This window comes from Sander vitreus, chromosome 24 (genome assembly GCF_031162955.1).
Source record: "Sander vitreus isolate 19-12246 chromosome 24, sanVit1, whole genome shotgun sequence".
Taxonomy (NCBI): Eukaryota; Metazoa; Chordata; class Actinopteri; order Perciformes; family Percidae; genus Sander; species Sander vitreus.
In genome coordinates, this window is record NC_135878.1 from 13,000,092 (window position 1) to 13,013,686 (window position 13,595).

General features: G+C 42.9%; 1 protein-coding gene across 1 annotated transcript; it reads right to left on the bottom strand.

Moving 5' to 3' along the window:
- Window positions 1–1,664: 1,664 nt before the first annotated feature.
- On the bottom strand, window positions 1,665–12,804 carry LOC144512836 (uncharacterized). The gene is made up of 3 exons (XM_078243789.1): window positions 12,656–12,804; window positions 9,089–9,202; window positions 1,665–2,751 (listed from the first exon to the last, which is right to left on the bottom strand). Exons 2-3 carry the CDS (start codon window positions 9,138–9,140, stop codon window positions 1,760–1,762), a joined length of 1,044 nt encoding a protein of 347 aa, XP_078099915.1. The 5' UTR covers window positions 9,141–9,202; window positions 12,656–12,804; the 3' UTR covers window positions 1,665–1,759.
- Between the last annotated feature and the right edge of the window lie 791 nt (window positions 12,805–13,595).

The following is a 13,595-nucleotide window of genomic DNA, read 5'->3' on the forward strand; positions in this document are numbered from 1 at the left end:
AAACGAGAGACACACCCACCGAACGAGAAAACGTAACTCAAAGCCGCTCAACATCGTTTCACACCATTCCGATGAAACCAGGAAACCGGTGCACAGCGTTTGTTTTTGTTTTTTTAGATTGAACGTGCCCATGATGTTAAATCCTTCAACCATTTCCCACTTTTCCAACTATTTCTACAGCTTAAGCATGCATGTTCAACTTCCTCTACTGCTTAAACCTTAAAAGGTCCCATGGCATGAACATTTCACTTTGAGTTTTTTTTTTTTTTTTTTTTAACATTAATGTGAGTTCCCCCCGCCCGCCTATGGTCCCCCAGTGGCTAGAAATGGCGCTAGGTGTAAACCGAGCCCTGGGTATCCTGCTCTGCCTTTGAGAAAAATGAAAGCTCAGATGGGCCGATCTTCCCTTTATGACGTCATAAGGGGAAAGGTTACCTCCCCTTTCTCTGCTTTGCCCGCCCAGAGAAATTGGCCCACCCATGAGAGAGAGAGACACATCATGGCTTGCAAACGAGCGAAGCATGGCAGTTGGTCAAGGCCACATCCCCCCTCTCCTCCTCAATAGCATTTAAAGCTACAGACACAGAAATGGCACATCCTAAGGAAAGCTCATTGTGGGACTGGCTGGGACTGGTTGGCTGTAATTCGGCACCAAGGCTGAATTTGGGAAAAGACTTCAGATACAGTATTAGGGGACCACTAAGGCCTATATAAAAGAGACTTCAGATACAGTATTAGGGAGACCACTAAGGTCTATATAAAAGAGACTTCAGATACAGTATTAGGGGACCACTAAGACCTATATAAAAGAGACTTCAGATACAGTATTAGGGGACCACTAAGGCCTATATAAAAGAGACTTCAGATACAGTATTAGGGGACCACTAAGGTCTATATAAAAGAGACTTCAGATACAGTATTAGGGGACCACTAAGACCTATATAAAAGAGACTTCAGATACAGTATTAGGGGACCACTAAGGTCTATATAAAAGAGACTTCAGATACAGTATTAGGGGACCACTAAGGTCTATATAAAAGAGACTTCAGATACAGTATTAGGGGACCACTAAGACCTATATAAAAGAGACTTCAGATACAGTATTAGGGGACCAGCTATATCTGATTCATACTCCTTCAAACTTTAAAATGTTCCACATCTTTCATACATTTGGAGTTCTTCTTACACATTTAAGCCAGTAATTCAGCGTAGTGGCAAGTTTTCGAGAGAAGCTTCAAATATTCCGTTTTTGTTTCATACATTATTACTCAACATATCAATGAAATTCATACTAACTTCAACTATTCTCACTAGTTCTTACTAACTTCTATTTACGCATGTAAGACGGCAATGCAACGTAGCTGCAGCTTTTCAGCATTTTTTTTTAAATAAATAGTCCGTAAACCTTTGTTTGACTAGTTTATTAACTGAACCCAGCCAGCACGCGCCGTCACATCCTGCGCCACCCACCACCACAAGTAAATTCTAAACATGTGGGGAAACACTGTTAATACTGCACACATTACCAGTAAGTATGAACACTGGATCCTGGAAAAATGTTAGATCAGTAAATCCTGGAACCCAAAGAGTATTACATCCCCTAGCACTTTTAGAGAATTCCGTCATTTTCAGATTGTTTAAGCCTGAACAGGGTTCTCTGCTCTCCTTCTCTGCCTCCACTCCTGGAGCTCCTGTGTGGATTTTCATGTGTTTTTGTAAACTTACATTCCGTTTAAAAGCTTTCTTACAGACTGAGCAGCTAAACGGTTTCTCTCCTGTGTGGGTTCTCATGTGTGCCTTTAAAGTTCCACTTACTGTAAAAGGCTTTCTTACACACGGAGCAGCTAAACGGTTTCTCTCCTGTGTGGATTCTCATGTGTATCTGTAAATCCCCACGTTGTATAAAAGCTTTCTTACACACGGAGCAGCTAAACGGTTTCTCTCCTGTGTGGATCCTCATGTGTCTATCTAAATCCTGCTTAAATGTAAAGGCTTTCGGACACATGGAGCAGCTAAATGGTTTATCGCCCGTATGGGTTCTCACGTGCTTCTGTAAATTTCCACTTAGTAAAAAAGCTTTCTTACAGACTGAGCAGCTAAATCGTTTCTCTCCTGTGTGGATTCTCATGTGTGCACTTAAATTCCCGCTGTGTTTAAACGCTTTCTTACAGACTGAGCAGCTAAACTGTTTCTCTGCTGTAAGAGATCTCATGTAGCTCTTCAGATGTCCACCGGTGCCAAATATTTTCCAACCCTCTTTCTCGCCAGTACTACATCTCAAACCACTGACAGGGACTTCATCATTATTCAGAGAGTTTAAACCTGACTGAGGTTCTCTGGTCTCCTTCCAATCAGCACTATCATCAGTCTCAGGTTCAGAAGAGTCTCCGGTCTCGTCATCAGTGTCTGGTTGTAAAAGTGTATCTGGATCTGATTTCATGGCTGGTTCTGGTCCTCCACAGTCCTCTCCATCAGCTTCTGTTTTCATCGGTTCAGTTTGTCTTTGATGAAGCTGTGAGAACTGAGGTTTCTCTTCATCATCTTCACTCTTCACAGGGACAGGGGTGAATGGGAACTTGGTGATATCGGCCTCCTCCGGCCCTTGAAGCTGCTCTCCCTCCTGACTGATGCAGAGTTCCTCCTGTTCCTCTTTAATGTGTGGGGGCTTCGTGTCCTCCTGGTCCAGACTGGAGCTCCACTCCTGCTGATGTTCTTCACCAACAATCACTTTCTGGACATCTGAAGGTAAAGCTGAAACACATTCAAACAGCCATTAATGTGAATCTTAACAATGCTTTGCTATTATTAGCTAAATTCACTCTGATAAGGGTGTAGGTTCCTCCACCCTGCTTTCCAATAGGGGCATTGAAATTAATCATTGCATCGATGCATCACGATGCGGACCTAAACGATTCTGCCTTGATGCAGAGACACACCATAATCGATTATTGCCTGCTGTTACTTGTTGATTTTTCCACTCGCTGCCTTTTTTGTTTCTGCCTTTTGTCTGCTGTGTTCAAACGCTACATTCAGGAAGTGTCTTTTTAAGAGCAGATACAATCAAAAGGGAATTTCATAGATATCCGTCTGCTTGAATTTGTTGATGAAAACCGTGTGCAACAGTATACAGGTGCTGGTCATATAATTAGAATATCATGAAAAAGTTGATTTATTTCAGTAATTCCATTCAAAAAGTGAAACTTGTATAATGTATACATTCATTCCACACAGACTGATATATTTCAAATGTTCATGTCTTTTAATTGTGATGATTATAACTGACAACTAATGAAAATCCCAAATTCAGTATCTGAGAAAATTAGAATATTACTTAAGACCAATACAAAAAAAGGATTTTTAGAAATGTTGGCCAACTGAAAAGTATGAACATGAAAAGTATGAGCATGTACAGCACTCAATACTTAGTTGGGGCTCCTTTTGCCTGAATTACTGCAGCAATGCGGCGTGGCATGGAGTCGATCAGTCTGTGGCACTGCTCAGGTGTTAGGAGAGCCCAGGTTGCTCTGATAGTGGCCTTCAGCTCTTCTGCATTGTTGGGTCTGGTGCATCACATCATCCTCTTCACAATACCCCATAGATTTTCTATAGGGTTAAGGTCAGGCGAGTTTGCTGGCCAATTAAGAACAGGGATACCATGGTCCTTAAACCAGGTACTGGTAGCTTTGGCACTGTGTACTGTGCACAGAGTCCTGTACTGTGGAAAATGAAATCTGCATCTCCATAAAGTTGGTCTGCAGCAGGAAGCATGAAGTGCTCTAAAACTTCCTGGTAGACGGCTGCGTTGACCCTGGACCTCAGAAAAACACAGTGGACCGACACCAGCAGATGACATGGCACCCCAAACCATCACTGACTGTGGAAACTTTACACTGGACTTCAAGCAACGTGGATTCTGTGCCTCTCCTCTCTTCCTCCAGACTCTGGGACCTTGACTTCCAAAGGAAATGCAAAATTTACTTTCATCAGAGAACATAACTTTGGACCACTCAGCAGCAGTCCAGTCCTTTTTGTCTTTAGTCCAGGCGAGACGCTTCTGACGCTGTGTCTTGTTCAAGAGTGGCTTGACACAAGGAATGCGACAGCTGAAACCCATGTCTTGCATACGTCTGTGCGTGGTGGTTCTTGAAGCACTGACTCCAGCTGCAGTCCACTCTTTGTGAATCTCCCCCACATTTTTGAATGGGTTTTGTTTCACAATCCTCTCCAGGGTGCGGTTATCCCTATTGCTTGTACACTTTTTTTTCTACCACATCTTTTCCTTCCCTTCGCCTCTCTATTAATGTGCTTGGACACAGAGCTCTGTGAACAGCCAGCCTCTTTAGCAATGACCTTTTGTGTTCTTGCCCTCCTTGTGCAAGGTGTCAATGGTCGTCTTTTGGACAGCTGTCCAGTCAGCAGTCTTCCCCATGATTGTGTAGCCTACAGAACTAGACTGAGGGACCATTTCAAGGCCTTTGCAGGTGTTTTGAGTTAATTAGCTGATTAGAGTGTGGCACCAGGTGTCTTCAATATTGAACCTTGTCACAATATTCTAATTTTCTGAGATACTGAATTTGGGTTTTTCATTAGTTGTCAGTTGTAATCATCAAAATTAAAAGAAATAAACACTTTAAATATATCAGGCTGTGTGGAATAAATGTATACATTATACAAGTTTCACTTTTTGAATGGAATTACTGAAATAAATCAACTTTTTCATGATATTCTAATTATATGACCAGCACCTGTACATCAATATTGAGGAGGTGACGCCTCGTGATGCATCAGGATATGTAATCTATTCGAATTGTTGACAGGATAATCGTAATTGAATCGATACACCAGTGAAGATTCACACGCCTACTTTTCTGTCCGTCCGAGAACATTACTGAGCTGGAACGAATTACCTTGCGATTGCGTGTCAATTTACGCCGTAGCGAGTAGTAGGGATGTCACGAGAAGCGATACTTGCGATACCTTCCGGTTCTAAAATGACAAAACACTGACGATGCCCATTTTTTTTGAAGCACCGTTTGAAGCAGACGATGCCAGTGTTAGCAGCATCGGTGCTGCACCTCTTCCGGAACTGATGGGGGCAGTAAACGCTTCAGAGTGTTCCAGTCGATACATTCAGAAGAAGGAGGTCACGAACAAGTGGCCAAAGTCACGCCCTTCTACTTCTGGTACATATCTTTCGAAAAAATACGAACGAGAGTCAACGGAGACAGATTCTATACGAACTAAAAAAACGGCATGTTCACTGCAAACTCACGGTCCTCTCTTTTCGATTTACAGCCCCACTCTCTTGGCTTCAAATAACTCACCGTTGTCGGCTACGGCCGCTGAACAGGATAACACGTTGTAAACAGCCGTGGCCCGCTTGTCTGCTCCTCCGGTAACGTTAGCCATTAGCAGGGTTAGCATGGCGGCGTTAGCCAGGACCAGTCGGGATCACTTTACTGGCTGTGTCTCAATTGTTTTTGCGAGTAACCAACTCAGTTAGCTATATAATTCAACATGAGTACACGAATGTTGAAATGACATAAAATGCCCGTCCCTTGTAGCTGTGATAAATTAGCCTGAAGCTAATGCTTAGCTACCTGTTTTGGGGGGAAATTAACCAACTCGGCGTCCTTTTGGGCTCTAAGCTGTCTTCCATCTTTCACATACATCTTCAATATTTACCCGGGGTTTGTAACGTCTCTGGTCACGGTATGACGGTATGACCACGGCATACCAATTTGACATGTCATACATACGCCACTTATTCAGTCTGCAACCCGTCCGCTGTATACCTCATAGACATACACGCGGATAGCTCAAACTGCGTACAGATAACACGGCACTTGGCTTTAAAAAGTGGTGTGTAGGTTTACGCGAAGTCCTGATGTGCGATTTAACTCAGCCCAAAATACTCATAAAATAACAATGATTATCATCCAATATTGTTTTTCACCTCATAGTTAACGTATCAACACTCAGTATATTTCCAATAATGAAGACAATGGGTAATTATGTAATCTGACTATAATATACTAATATTAGAACACACCTCAAAAATGATTTGCAGGTGGGCTTTTTCAACTTAATATTATGAACCGTAGCGACATCTTTGGTGCTATGGGTCAAAATTGACCCGTATAGATTTAGGGTAGGCAAAGGGTTAAGTCTTTGAACAAGAATACACATCTAATGAAGATGAGGGTCTAAATGACCCAGAGGCTCAAAAAGAGAGACTTTAAATTAAAAAAAAACTGACATTTAATGGTCGTCAATCCCAACATCTATCTAACAAACACCCTTCCATGTTTGTTGTTGGTTCTTCTCAACAGATGGCAGTATGAACAACTCAAATGCTGTCTTGGACATATCTAGTAGCACCCCGGGGACATTCCGATTTCTATAATACTCCGCTACCCCGACCAACGGTCCTGTCTCGTCTAAACATATTGTAGCTATGAACTTTTAATACGTCAGCCGGGGAGTTTTCGTGTAGCCATGTCTCTGACAAAGGAAGTCCAAAATCGATTCATATAAAAAGATGCTGCGGTTGATCATTTTTAGGAATAGCACCTCGGATATTTAAATGTCCTCCTAATAATTTGCTTGAGTCCCACAGCATGCTAGCCTGGTTTACAGCGCGGAAAAGTTTAATACCGCAGTGTTTCACAATTGTAGGACTTACCTTACGTTTAGTTTTTGCACGTGATTTTTCACGCAAGATGTCACAGCGCTCGGCGGGATCACGGCTGGTGATGTAGTTAAGTCAGCTGGAAACTCACCCAGTCTGGCGGCTTCGGTGGAAAGCAGATTGCCGTTTAAGATAGTAAATTCATACCCCGGCGTATTATCCAACCCAGGATCTTGCTGGGTATTGCCCGCGAGTGCCGCTCGATGGTGATCTGGACCCACATCTCCCTCGATTGGCCCGGGATTAAGATGAACATCTCCCGCAAGCAAAAGGGTGAGCAGCAGGTATCAAGAAAGTTTTTGCAGTAGTTGCGGAGCCTTGCGTGTGATTTTATTTGAAGAAGCAGCATTTGGGTAGGGCTGCAGGTATCGATTATTTTAGTAATAGAGTATTCTACCGATTATTCCATTGATTAATCGAGTAATCGGATAACAGTTTGGTTTAATTTTCGGAAAAAAAGCTACATTTTTATTGCCTACATTGCTTCCAATATCATCTCTGAAAAAACTAAACATTAAGTGCATTTAAGTGCCATATTACATTGTTTTCAAAGAAAACATTTTCTGAAATGCAATAACGACCTCAAACTAAGGCCTACATTAAACATACATAAACATGACCTTACGTTATGCAACTTAACTTTCAGAACTACAAGTTTCAACCTGAGACTGATCTGTATATAGGCCTATATGTAAATATTAGTTATACTCAACCTATTTTCATTTATACATTTGATTACAATGTCACAGAGCTCTGTTACACTTATGCTAAGATCATCTGTTTCTCCGTGAAGAGAGAGCGTGAGAGAAAATGGTGAGAATCAATGAGCAGTTTCTCCGAAGGGATAGTCAACAAGTCGGTTCTTTAGATCAAAAATATGGTCACCACTACGTATTTTCTTGTCTTTGTTTTTGGTAGTTGTTGCGTTTGGTGTAGTTTCATCGTCCGTACGACTCTGTCATTTACTTTTGTCGGGTCCGCTTCGTGGAATGGATGATTAAGTTCGACTCGAGGTTTTCTGTTGAGATGCTGAAGCATTGACGTCGCGCTATCATTGTGGTAAGCTAGTTTGATTTTGCAGTAGACACACTGTACAGCGTTTTCGTTTTAATTACGTTTGAACTGATTCCAAACTTTGGACACTTACATCGTTTTTTTCCAGCCCGTCTCTTCTCTTAGCCCCTCACTATTTACGCTCTCTTTCTGCATTTTGTAATCTTTTGTAAGCCAGTCTTCACGGCGTGTGTCGCGGGCAGTGTCAGCCCGGTGTGCGACAGTAATAATCATCCGCGCGGAAACACCGTGAGCGATACACCGTTATTTAAACGTAACGTAACGTTGATTAAACGAAGCTTCGAGGCAAATCATTTTGCACCGAGGTTTTTCAGTAATCAAATTATTCGAGTTCCTCGAGGAATCGTTTCAGCCCTACATTTGGGATTGTCACTTTTCCGTTGTTACGAACGTTGCAATATAAAGCAAACTGTCCACTAGGCCTATATCCACAGAACAAAGGAGACTAGAAATGTTTGGAACAGCTGTTCTCATTCCCCGTGCGTAGGTCGAGTGCATTGAAGCACGGCCGCACTGAATTGGCAAAAAGAGCCACAATACAGACGGCGGTCAATGTGGTAATCTTGACATGAAGCAAGTTGCCTTTGGATACAACACCACTTTCACGGCATCGCCGGTTCAGAGGTGAATTTTGAGAGATTTTGAAGCTGGACGGCAGCGAGGCAGCACCTGCTAGACCGCACGCCGCCATAACTCGCAGTAGTTCCATAGTTCCTTAACCAAGGCTATTTTGCAGCAGTACTTTACCTCCGTCGGGTTAATTTAGTTAATGCTGGACACTGAGTCCGACGCAGTCACTCCAGATAAAAAAACACACTGGGGCTACAGTCACATGCAGCTAACTTCACCGAGATAAATGAGGGCAAAACAGCATCAGCGACCTGTTTGAACCAAATACACTCTATCTAGCTCAGCTGTAAACACCGGATCTGCAGCATGTTACCGTGTTGTTTGCTACGGCGCCTGTTTGTAACCGGTAGGCAACCGGCCATGTGCTCTTCACCTGTTCAGCTGACTTTAACAGAATGGTACTCAACTGTCCTGCTAATTTCCCTCACCACAGACAGTTGGAATGGATATTTGGCATTATTTTAAAAGAACAGGAAACACTGATGTATATAACTGCCAATTGGAATAATTTACTTGTTAACCAAAAAAGGTGCCAGAACGCAGTTCCGGATTGTTCCGGCCCACTTTAACCCCTGCCTCCGTTGCACTTTTGTTGATGTTTTGCACTGAAAGGACTGCATCCAATTGTGTTGTACATGTCCAATGGCAATAAAGACAATTCTATGAATATCTAATATCAGATCATCAGCTTACCTTTATGGTTGAAACAGTGCGAGTACGTGTGGTCACTGTAGATCGAGTCCATGTTAAAGTGACTTCCGGAAGTTTTCTCCGCAGACTGCCAAACGCTTTATGGACGTAGAAATCCTGTATTTAAGAAAAACATATGCAACTTACAAAAAGGTGAAGCTATAACATGTGTTAATGTCTTTTTCTGTCTGAATGTGAATAATTTCGAGCCCGTCCAGCTTTCTGAGCCTCTTTGATATCTGCAGTTTTCGGTTGCCCATTAGGAAAAAAAAAGCCTAATTTTTGCTCAGTCGATCACTGGATTTTCTCAGAAGTAATACGTTATAATAAGCCATAACCCTGCTCATACAACAAACAACAATATGGATATTGATCGATGTTGTCCTCCTTTGAAGAACAGGACAAGACTGTAAAGACAGCGAACATAAAGATTTGGGTAAGTGTAGCAGTTAGACTGGTTGCTTGTCATTGTGAGTAGCCATCAATTAAACATATCAAAAGATGAAAGACAGCATAATCACTTTCAGGAAGTCTTCTATCAGGTGCTGGTATAGAGTTGCTGGATAGCTTAAAAGGAACACACCGACTTATTGGGACTTTTCACCGTCTCCCCCAGAGTTAGATAAGTCCATACATACCCTTCTCATCTCCGTGCGCGTCGTAACTCTGACGGCCCCACCGCTAGCCTAGTTTAGCCCAGATCCTGGAGGTAACCGGCTCCGTCTAGCTTACCGCTCCCAATAAGTGACAAAATAAACGCCAACATGTTCCTATTTACATGTTGTGATTTGTATAGTCACAGCGTGTACAAATAACAAGGTCACATGAGACACAGCCATCTTCTAACCGTTTACATACTGGGAACTATATTCTCAGAAGGTCGAAGCACTGCTACTACTGGCGGAGTGATTAGCACAACACCTGAAAAGCGCCGACTGTTACTCTCTGCTCCTCACCACGGGGCTTTTTAGGTGCAGCCTTCAGCCGTTTATGAAAAGTCATAAAGCTGTAATTACTCGACTTTGCAGAGCCGTCTGCTCGACTGAAGTCCCTTTGAGGAAGAGCAACTGGAACAGTGAAAGGACGTCACCGCCCCCGCTGAGTCATGGCAACCAAAGAAACAACAGCGCGAGCACAGCGGTTTCTCATCAGGCAGTGACAAACGACGACAAAGGCCACGACATAAAAAACAGCATTAAAGTGGGTCCCGTGAAATATGACAGCTGCAGTATATTGGAAATTAGCCTTGCGGACACTGAATTAGATGAATTTACTCTTTACCAGACCCCAGATGAGACAAGACGCTAACGTTAGCGAAACCATTTTTACTCGCATATTTTTTTGGAAATATGTCAGGTCCATATGTTTGCGTTATGTGGTGAATGTGAAAATGAACTGCTACCTCCTCCGTCAGCTCGAGCCACTGAAAAGAAATAAGCGGCGAAATCGGGCCAATTGCAAAAGCTGGTCAGTCTGACGTGGTGTTGCCTGAGCTCATTACTATTCATGAGCTCGCCCAGTTGCGCTGGGTAAAGGATGCTGACAGCCAGGCCATCTTGAATGGGGGTAGTGCGTTTAGGCTGGACACTCCAGGGTTTTCCCTGCATAGAGGAATTCTTGGCGCACCCCCAAAGAGGTTTTAGACAGCATCAAAAGGAAAATCACCAGCACGAAAATGATAGAAATTGAAAAAATGAAAATCGCATTTTAAATCCTCGGCCAATGTGTTTAATAGCAATAATATACCAAACAACCATTGAACAAGCGGATCCTAAACTTGAATAGGAGCTAATCTCAGTTGTTACGTCCAGAGTCAGATTTGCGGTTCAATAAATCTGGGACGTGAATCCCGCTCTCCTGGGTGAAAGTTCTGCGTTTGACCCATCCACCACCCCAACCAACTTCCGTACGCAGAAATTGGCCCTTACATACTACTCGCTAAATCCTAACTGCTGCTCTCCCCGGTGCGTTACACAAACACGCCGAAAGACGCTTTTTTCGTTGCATCAGACGCTGACAGCCACGGTCCAAACGTCCTCATTTTACGAGTTCGGAGTGAGAACGGGTTGAAATACTATGATGCCATTCACCTGAAGTGGCGCTAAAATCTATTTTTGTATCGTAAATGTTTATATACGCGTTCCCTAAACACCTGTAACTACATGCATTTATTATGTGAATGGGACATGGTACAAAATTGTTATATTACACAATAAATATCAATATACTTAGCTATTTTCACAAACTTTTAATGGTTAAATCTCACTGAGAACATGTTTGTCTTCCATTCTAAAAAGTTTAGTCTGGCTAGGAATAATATTTTTTAGATATAAATGTCCAAACATGGCCTCCTAGATAAGGCCTTTTAGAGAGTGTAAAAAATATTGGGCAAAAAGACTATGAAAACAACAGAATTTAACAAAAAAATTTTTTTTACAGGTTTTACGTATGGAACATAAACATTGTGTAGACAAACTTAGAGGAAATCGGAGTAGGTTCTGCACCCCTTTTCCTGGATTTTGTCTGATTTGACACGGAATGACCAAATAGCAAAACTCAAGGTAAGTCCAAAAAGCTGTAATAGATTAGGGCACCAGGCCTCTGCTATCTCTTCGCTGTATGATTTCAGCAGGACCCATTTATGCAAAACAGGCCAGAGGCCATCCAGGGCCATATGCACAATAACATTATCTACTCTGTGCGGTCGTTGCTGTTAATGTAACCCACTCCCTCTGTGCGTATGCCGCCTGGACGTACCCCTCGGCACTGCTGCGATACTCTGCGTTGTGTTGCGTTAAGATGCTAGGGGTGAAGTGCAGAGAGAAGGTGGCACGGGACGCTGGGTCGAAGATTGTGGGTGAGACCATCTGGTTTAATTTCGCAGAGAAGGCCGGTTTCGTCGTCCCTTAACGTAGGGCATACCGTTTCTTTCAGTTAGACAAAACAAACAATCTATCGTAAACATAATACAGTGTCAAAAACAGGCTGAGCCAGCTTTTCCGTAATTAGCAGGTGTAGTATGTTGATAGGGAGGCCCTAGATGTGTGGAGTGATTTTGGAAGCACTAGGCTCAATAACAGTGAAGCTGTTGAATTTTATCTGTGTATCCATTTTCGGTTTCGCACTTTGTAGACGGTCCCTAGACACTCGGCCGAAAGCAGAACGTTCACAGGGGAAAAACCTTACATTCTTGGAATTCATATCCGTCTTATTTTATTTTTAGCGGTGTAACTGCTCGTTAATGTAACGCACCTGAATTACCGTGTTGTTGAAATGTGCTATACAAATAAAGCTGCATCAGTTCACAACAATGACTTTCTTCCATACAGGGTAACTTCAAGAATAATATAGAACACGTCTCCCACCTCTCCGCTGGCCAGCTGACATGAGTTCATGTTGACGTGCCTGTCCGAGACTTCTCCCCGAACTGCATTTGAAAAAATACGGAGCTCACAACATATCCAATAACACACGTTAGCAGGAGCTAGCTGCGGCTAACGTTAGCTTAGCGCGCGGACTCCCCGCAACAACAGCAGTAAACGCGTTTCCGGTCAGAGAAAGAAAACAGACCTGCTCTTTGTAGCTTTGTTTCAGGTTTTAAAACCACATCCACGAGCTGGCGGTGTTTCTTTCTTCAGGAAACCAAACGCTGGCGCGTTTTTGCTCCGCCATCCTCATCACGAAGGTAAAAAGCAAACAATGGGACGGAGGTCGTAACATCTTCCGAGACCCGGAAACACAAACACAACTTCCGGTACACACTGCCCTTCAGAATAAAATAAAAAATGTTTTAAGAGTCGATTTTACCCATTGTCCTTTAACCCTCCTGTTGTCCTCGGGTCAAATTCGGCCCGTTTTCAAAGTTTCTATGTCAGAGAAACGGGGGCCGAACCGGCCGGTGGTCATATTCAGATGGTTCAAGATGTCAGTTACAGTCATGGACGTGTTATTCGAGGTGACAGTACGGCCCTCAGCCGTGACATGGGCTGGCCTGGCTGGCTCTCACATCGGCAGACAGCGCAAAAGAGAGCTCCGGCCCGGCTGTCAGACTGGACCAATCTAATAATTTAGATTTAAAAGGGAATTTAGAAGGGGGTCACGAGCGGCCGAACATGTTGAAAAGAAAAACAAATGTGGTGGAAACGGGGCGGCGCTGAGAAGTTGAGGTTTAAAAGACGTATAGTTAGAGCAAGATGCAGCAACAAATGCTCAAAATGAACCGTCCTGTTCTACGTGGGCACCTGGGTAGTGCACCTGGTAGAGCGTGCGCCCATAGACAGAGTCCCGGGCTGAATTTTTGTCCCAGTACATCCCTGGGTTAAGGAGATTTAACAGAATACTACTGCATATACTTTACACCCAAATCTCATGTTGCTTTAATATGTGATAATTGAATACACTTGGTTTTACAAATATGTATTCAGTATATTAAATAGAAATTAATCATTTTTGACTAAACGTAACTATAATATGTGCAACCGATGTACGTACATGATTTTTTTCATGTGAA

Excerpts from the sequence above, each read along its gene's own strand:
- LOC144512836 (XM_078243789.1), bottom strand. The coding sequence starts at position 9,140 with ATGGACTCGATCTACAGTGACCACACGTACTCGCACTGTTTCAACCAT. Across the intron at positions 2,752-9,088 it reads GCACTGTTTCAACCATAAAG|CTTTACCTTCAGATGTCCAG; the intron begins GTAAGCTGATGA and ends AATGTGTTTCAG.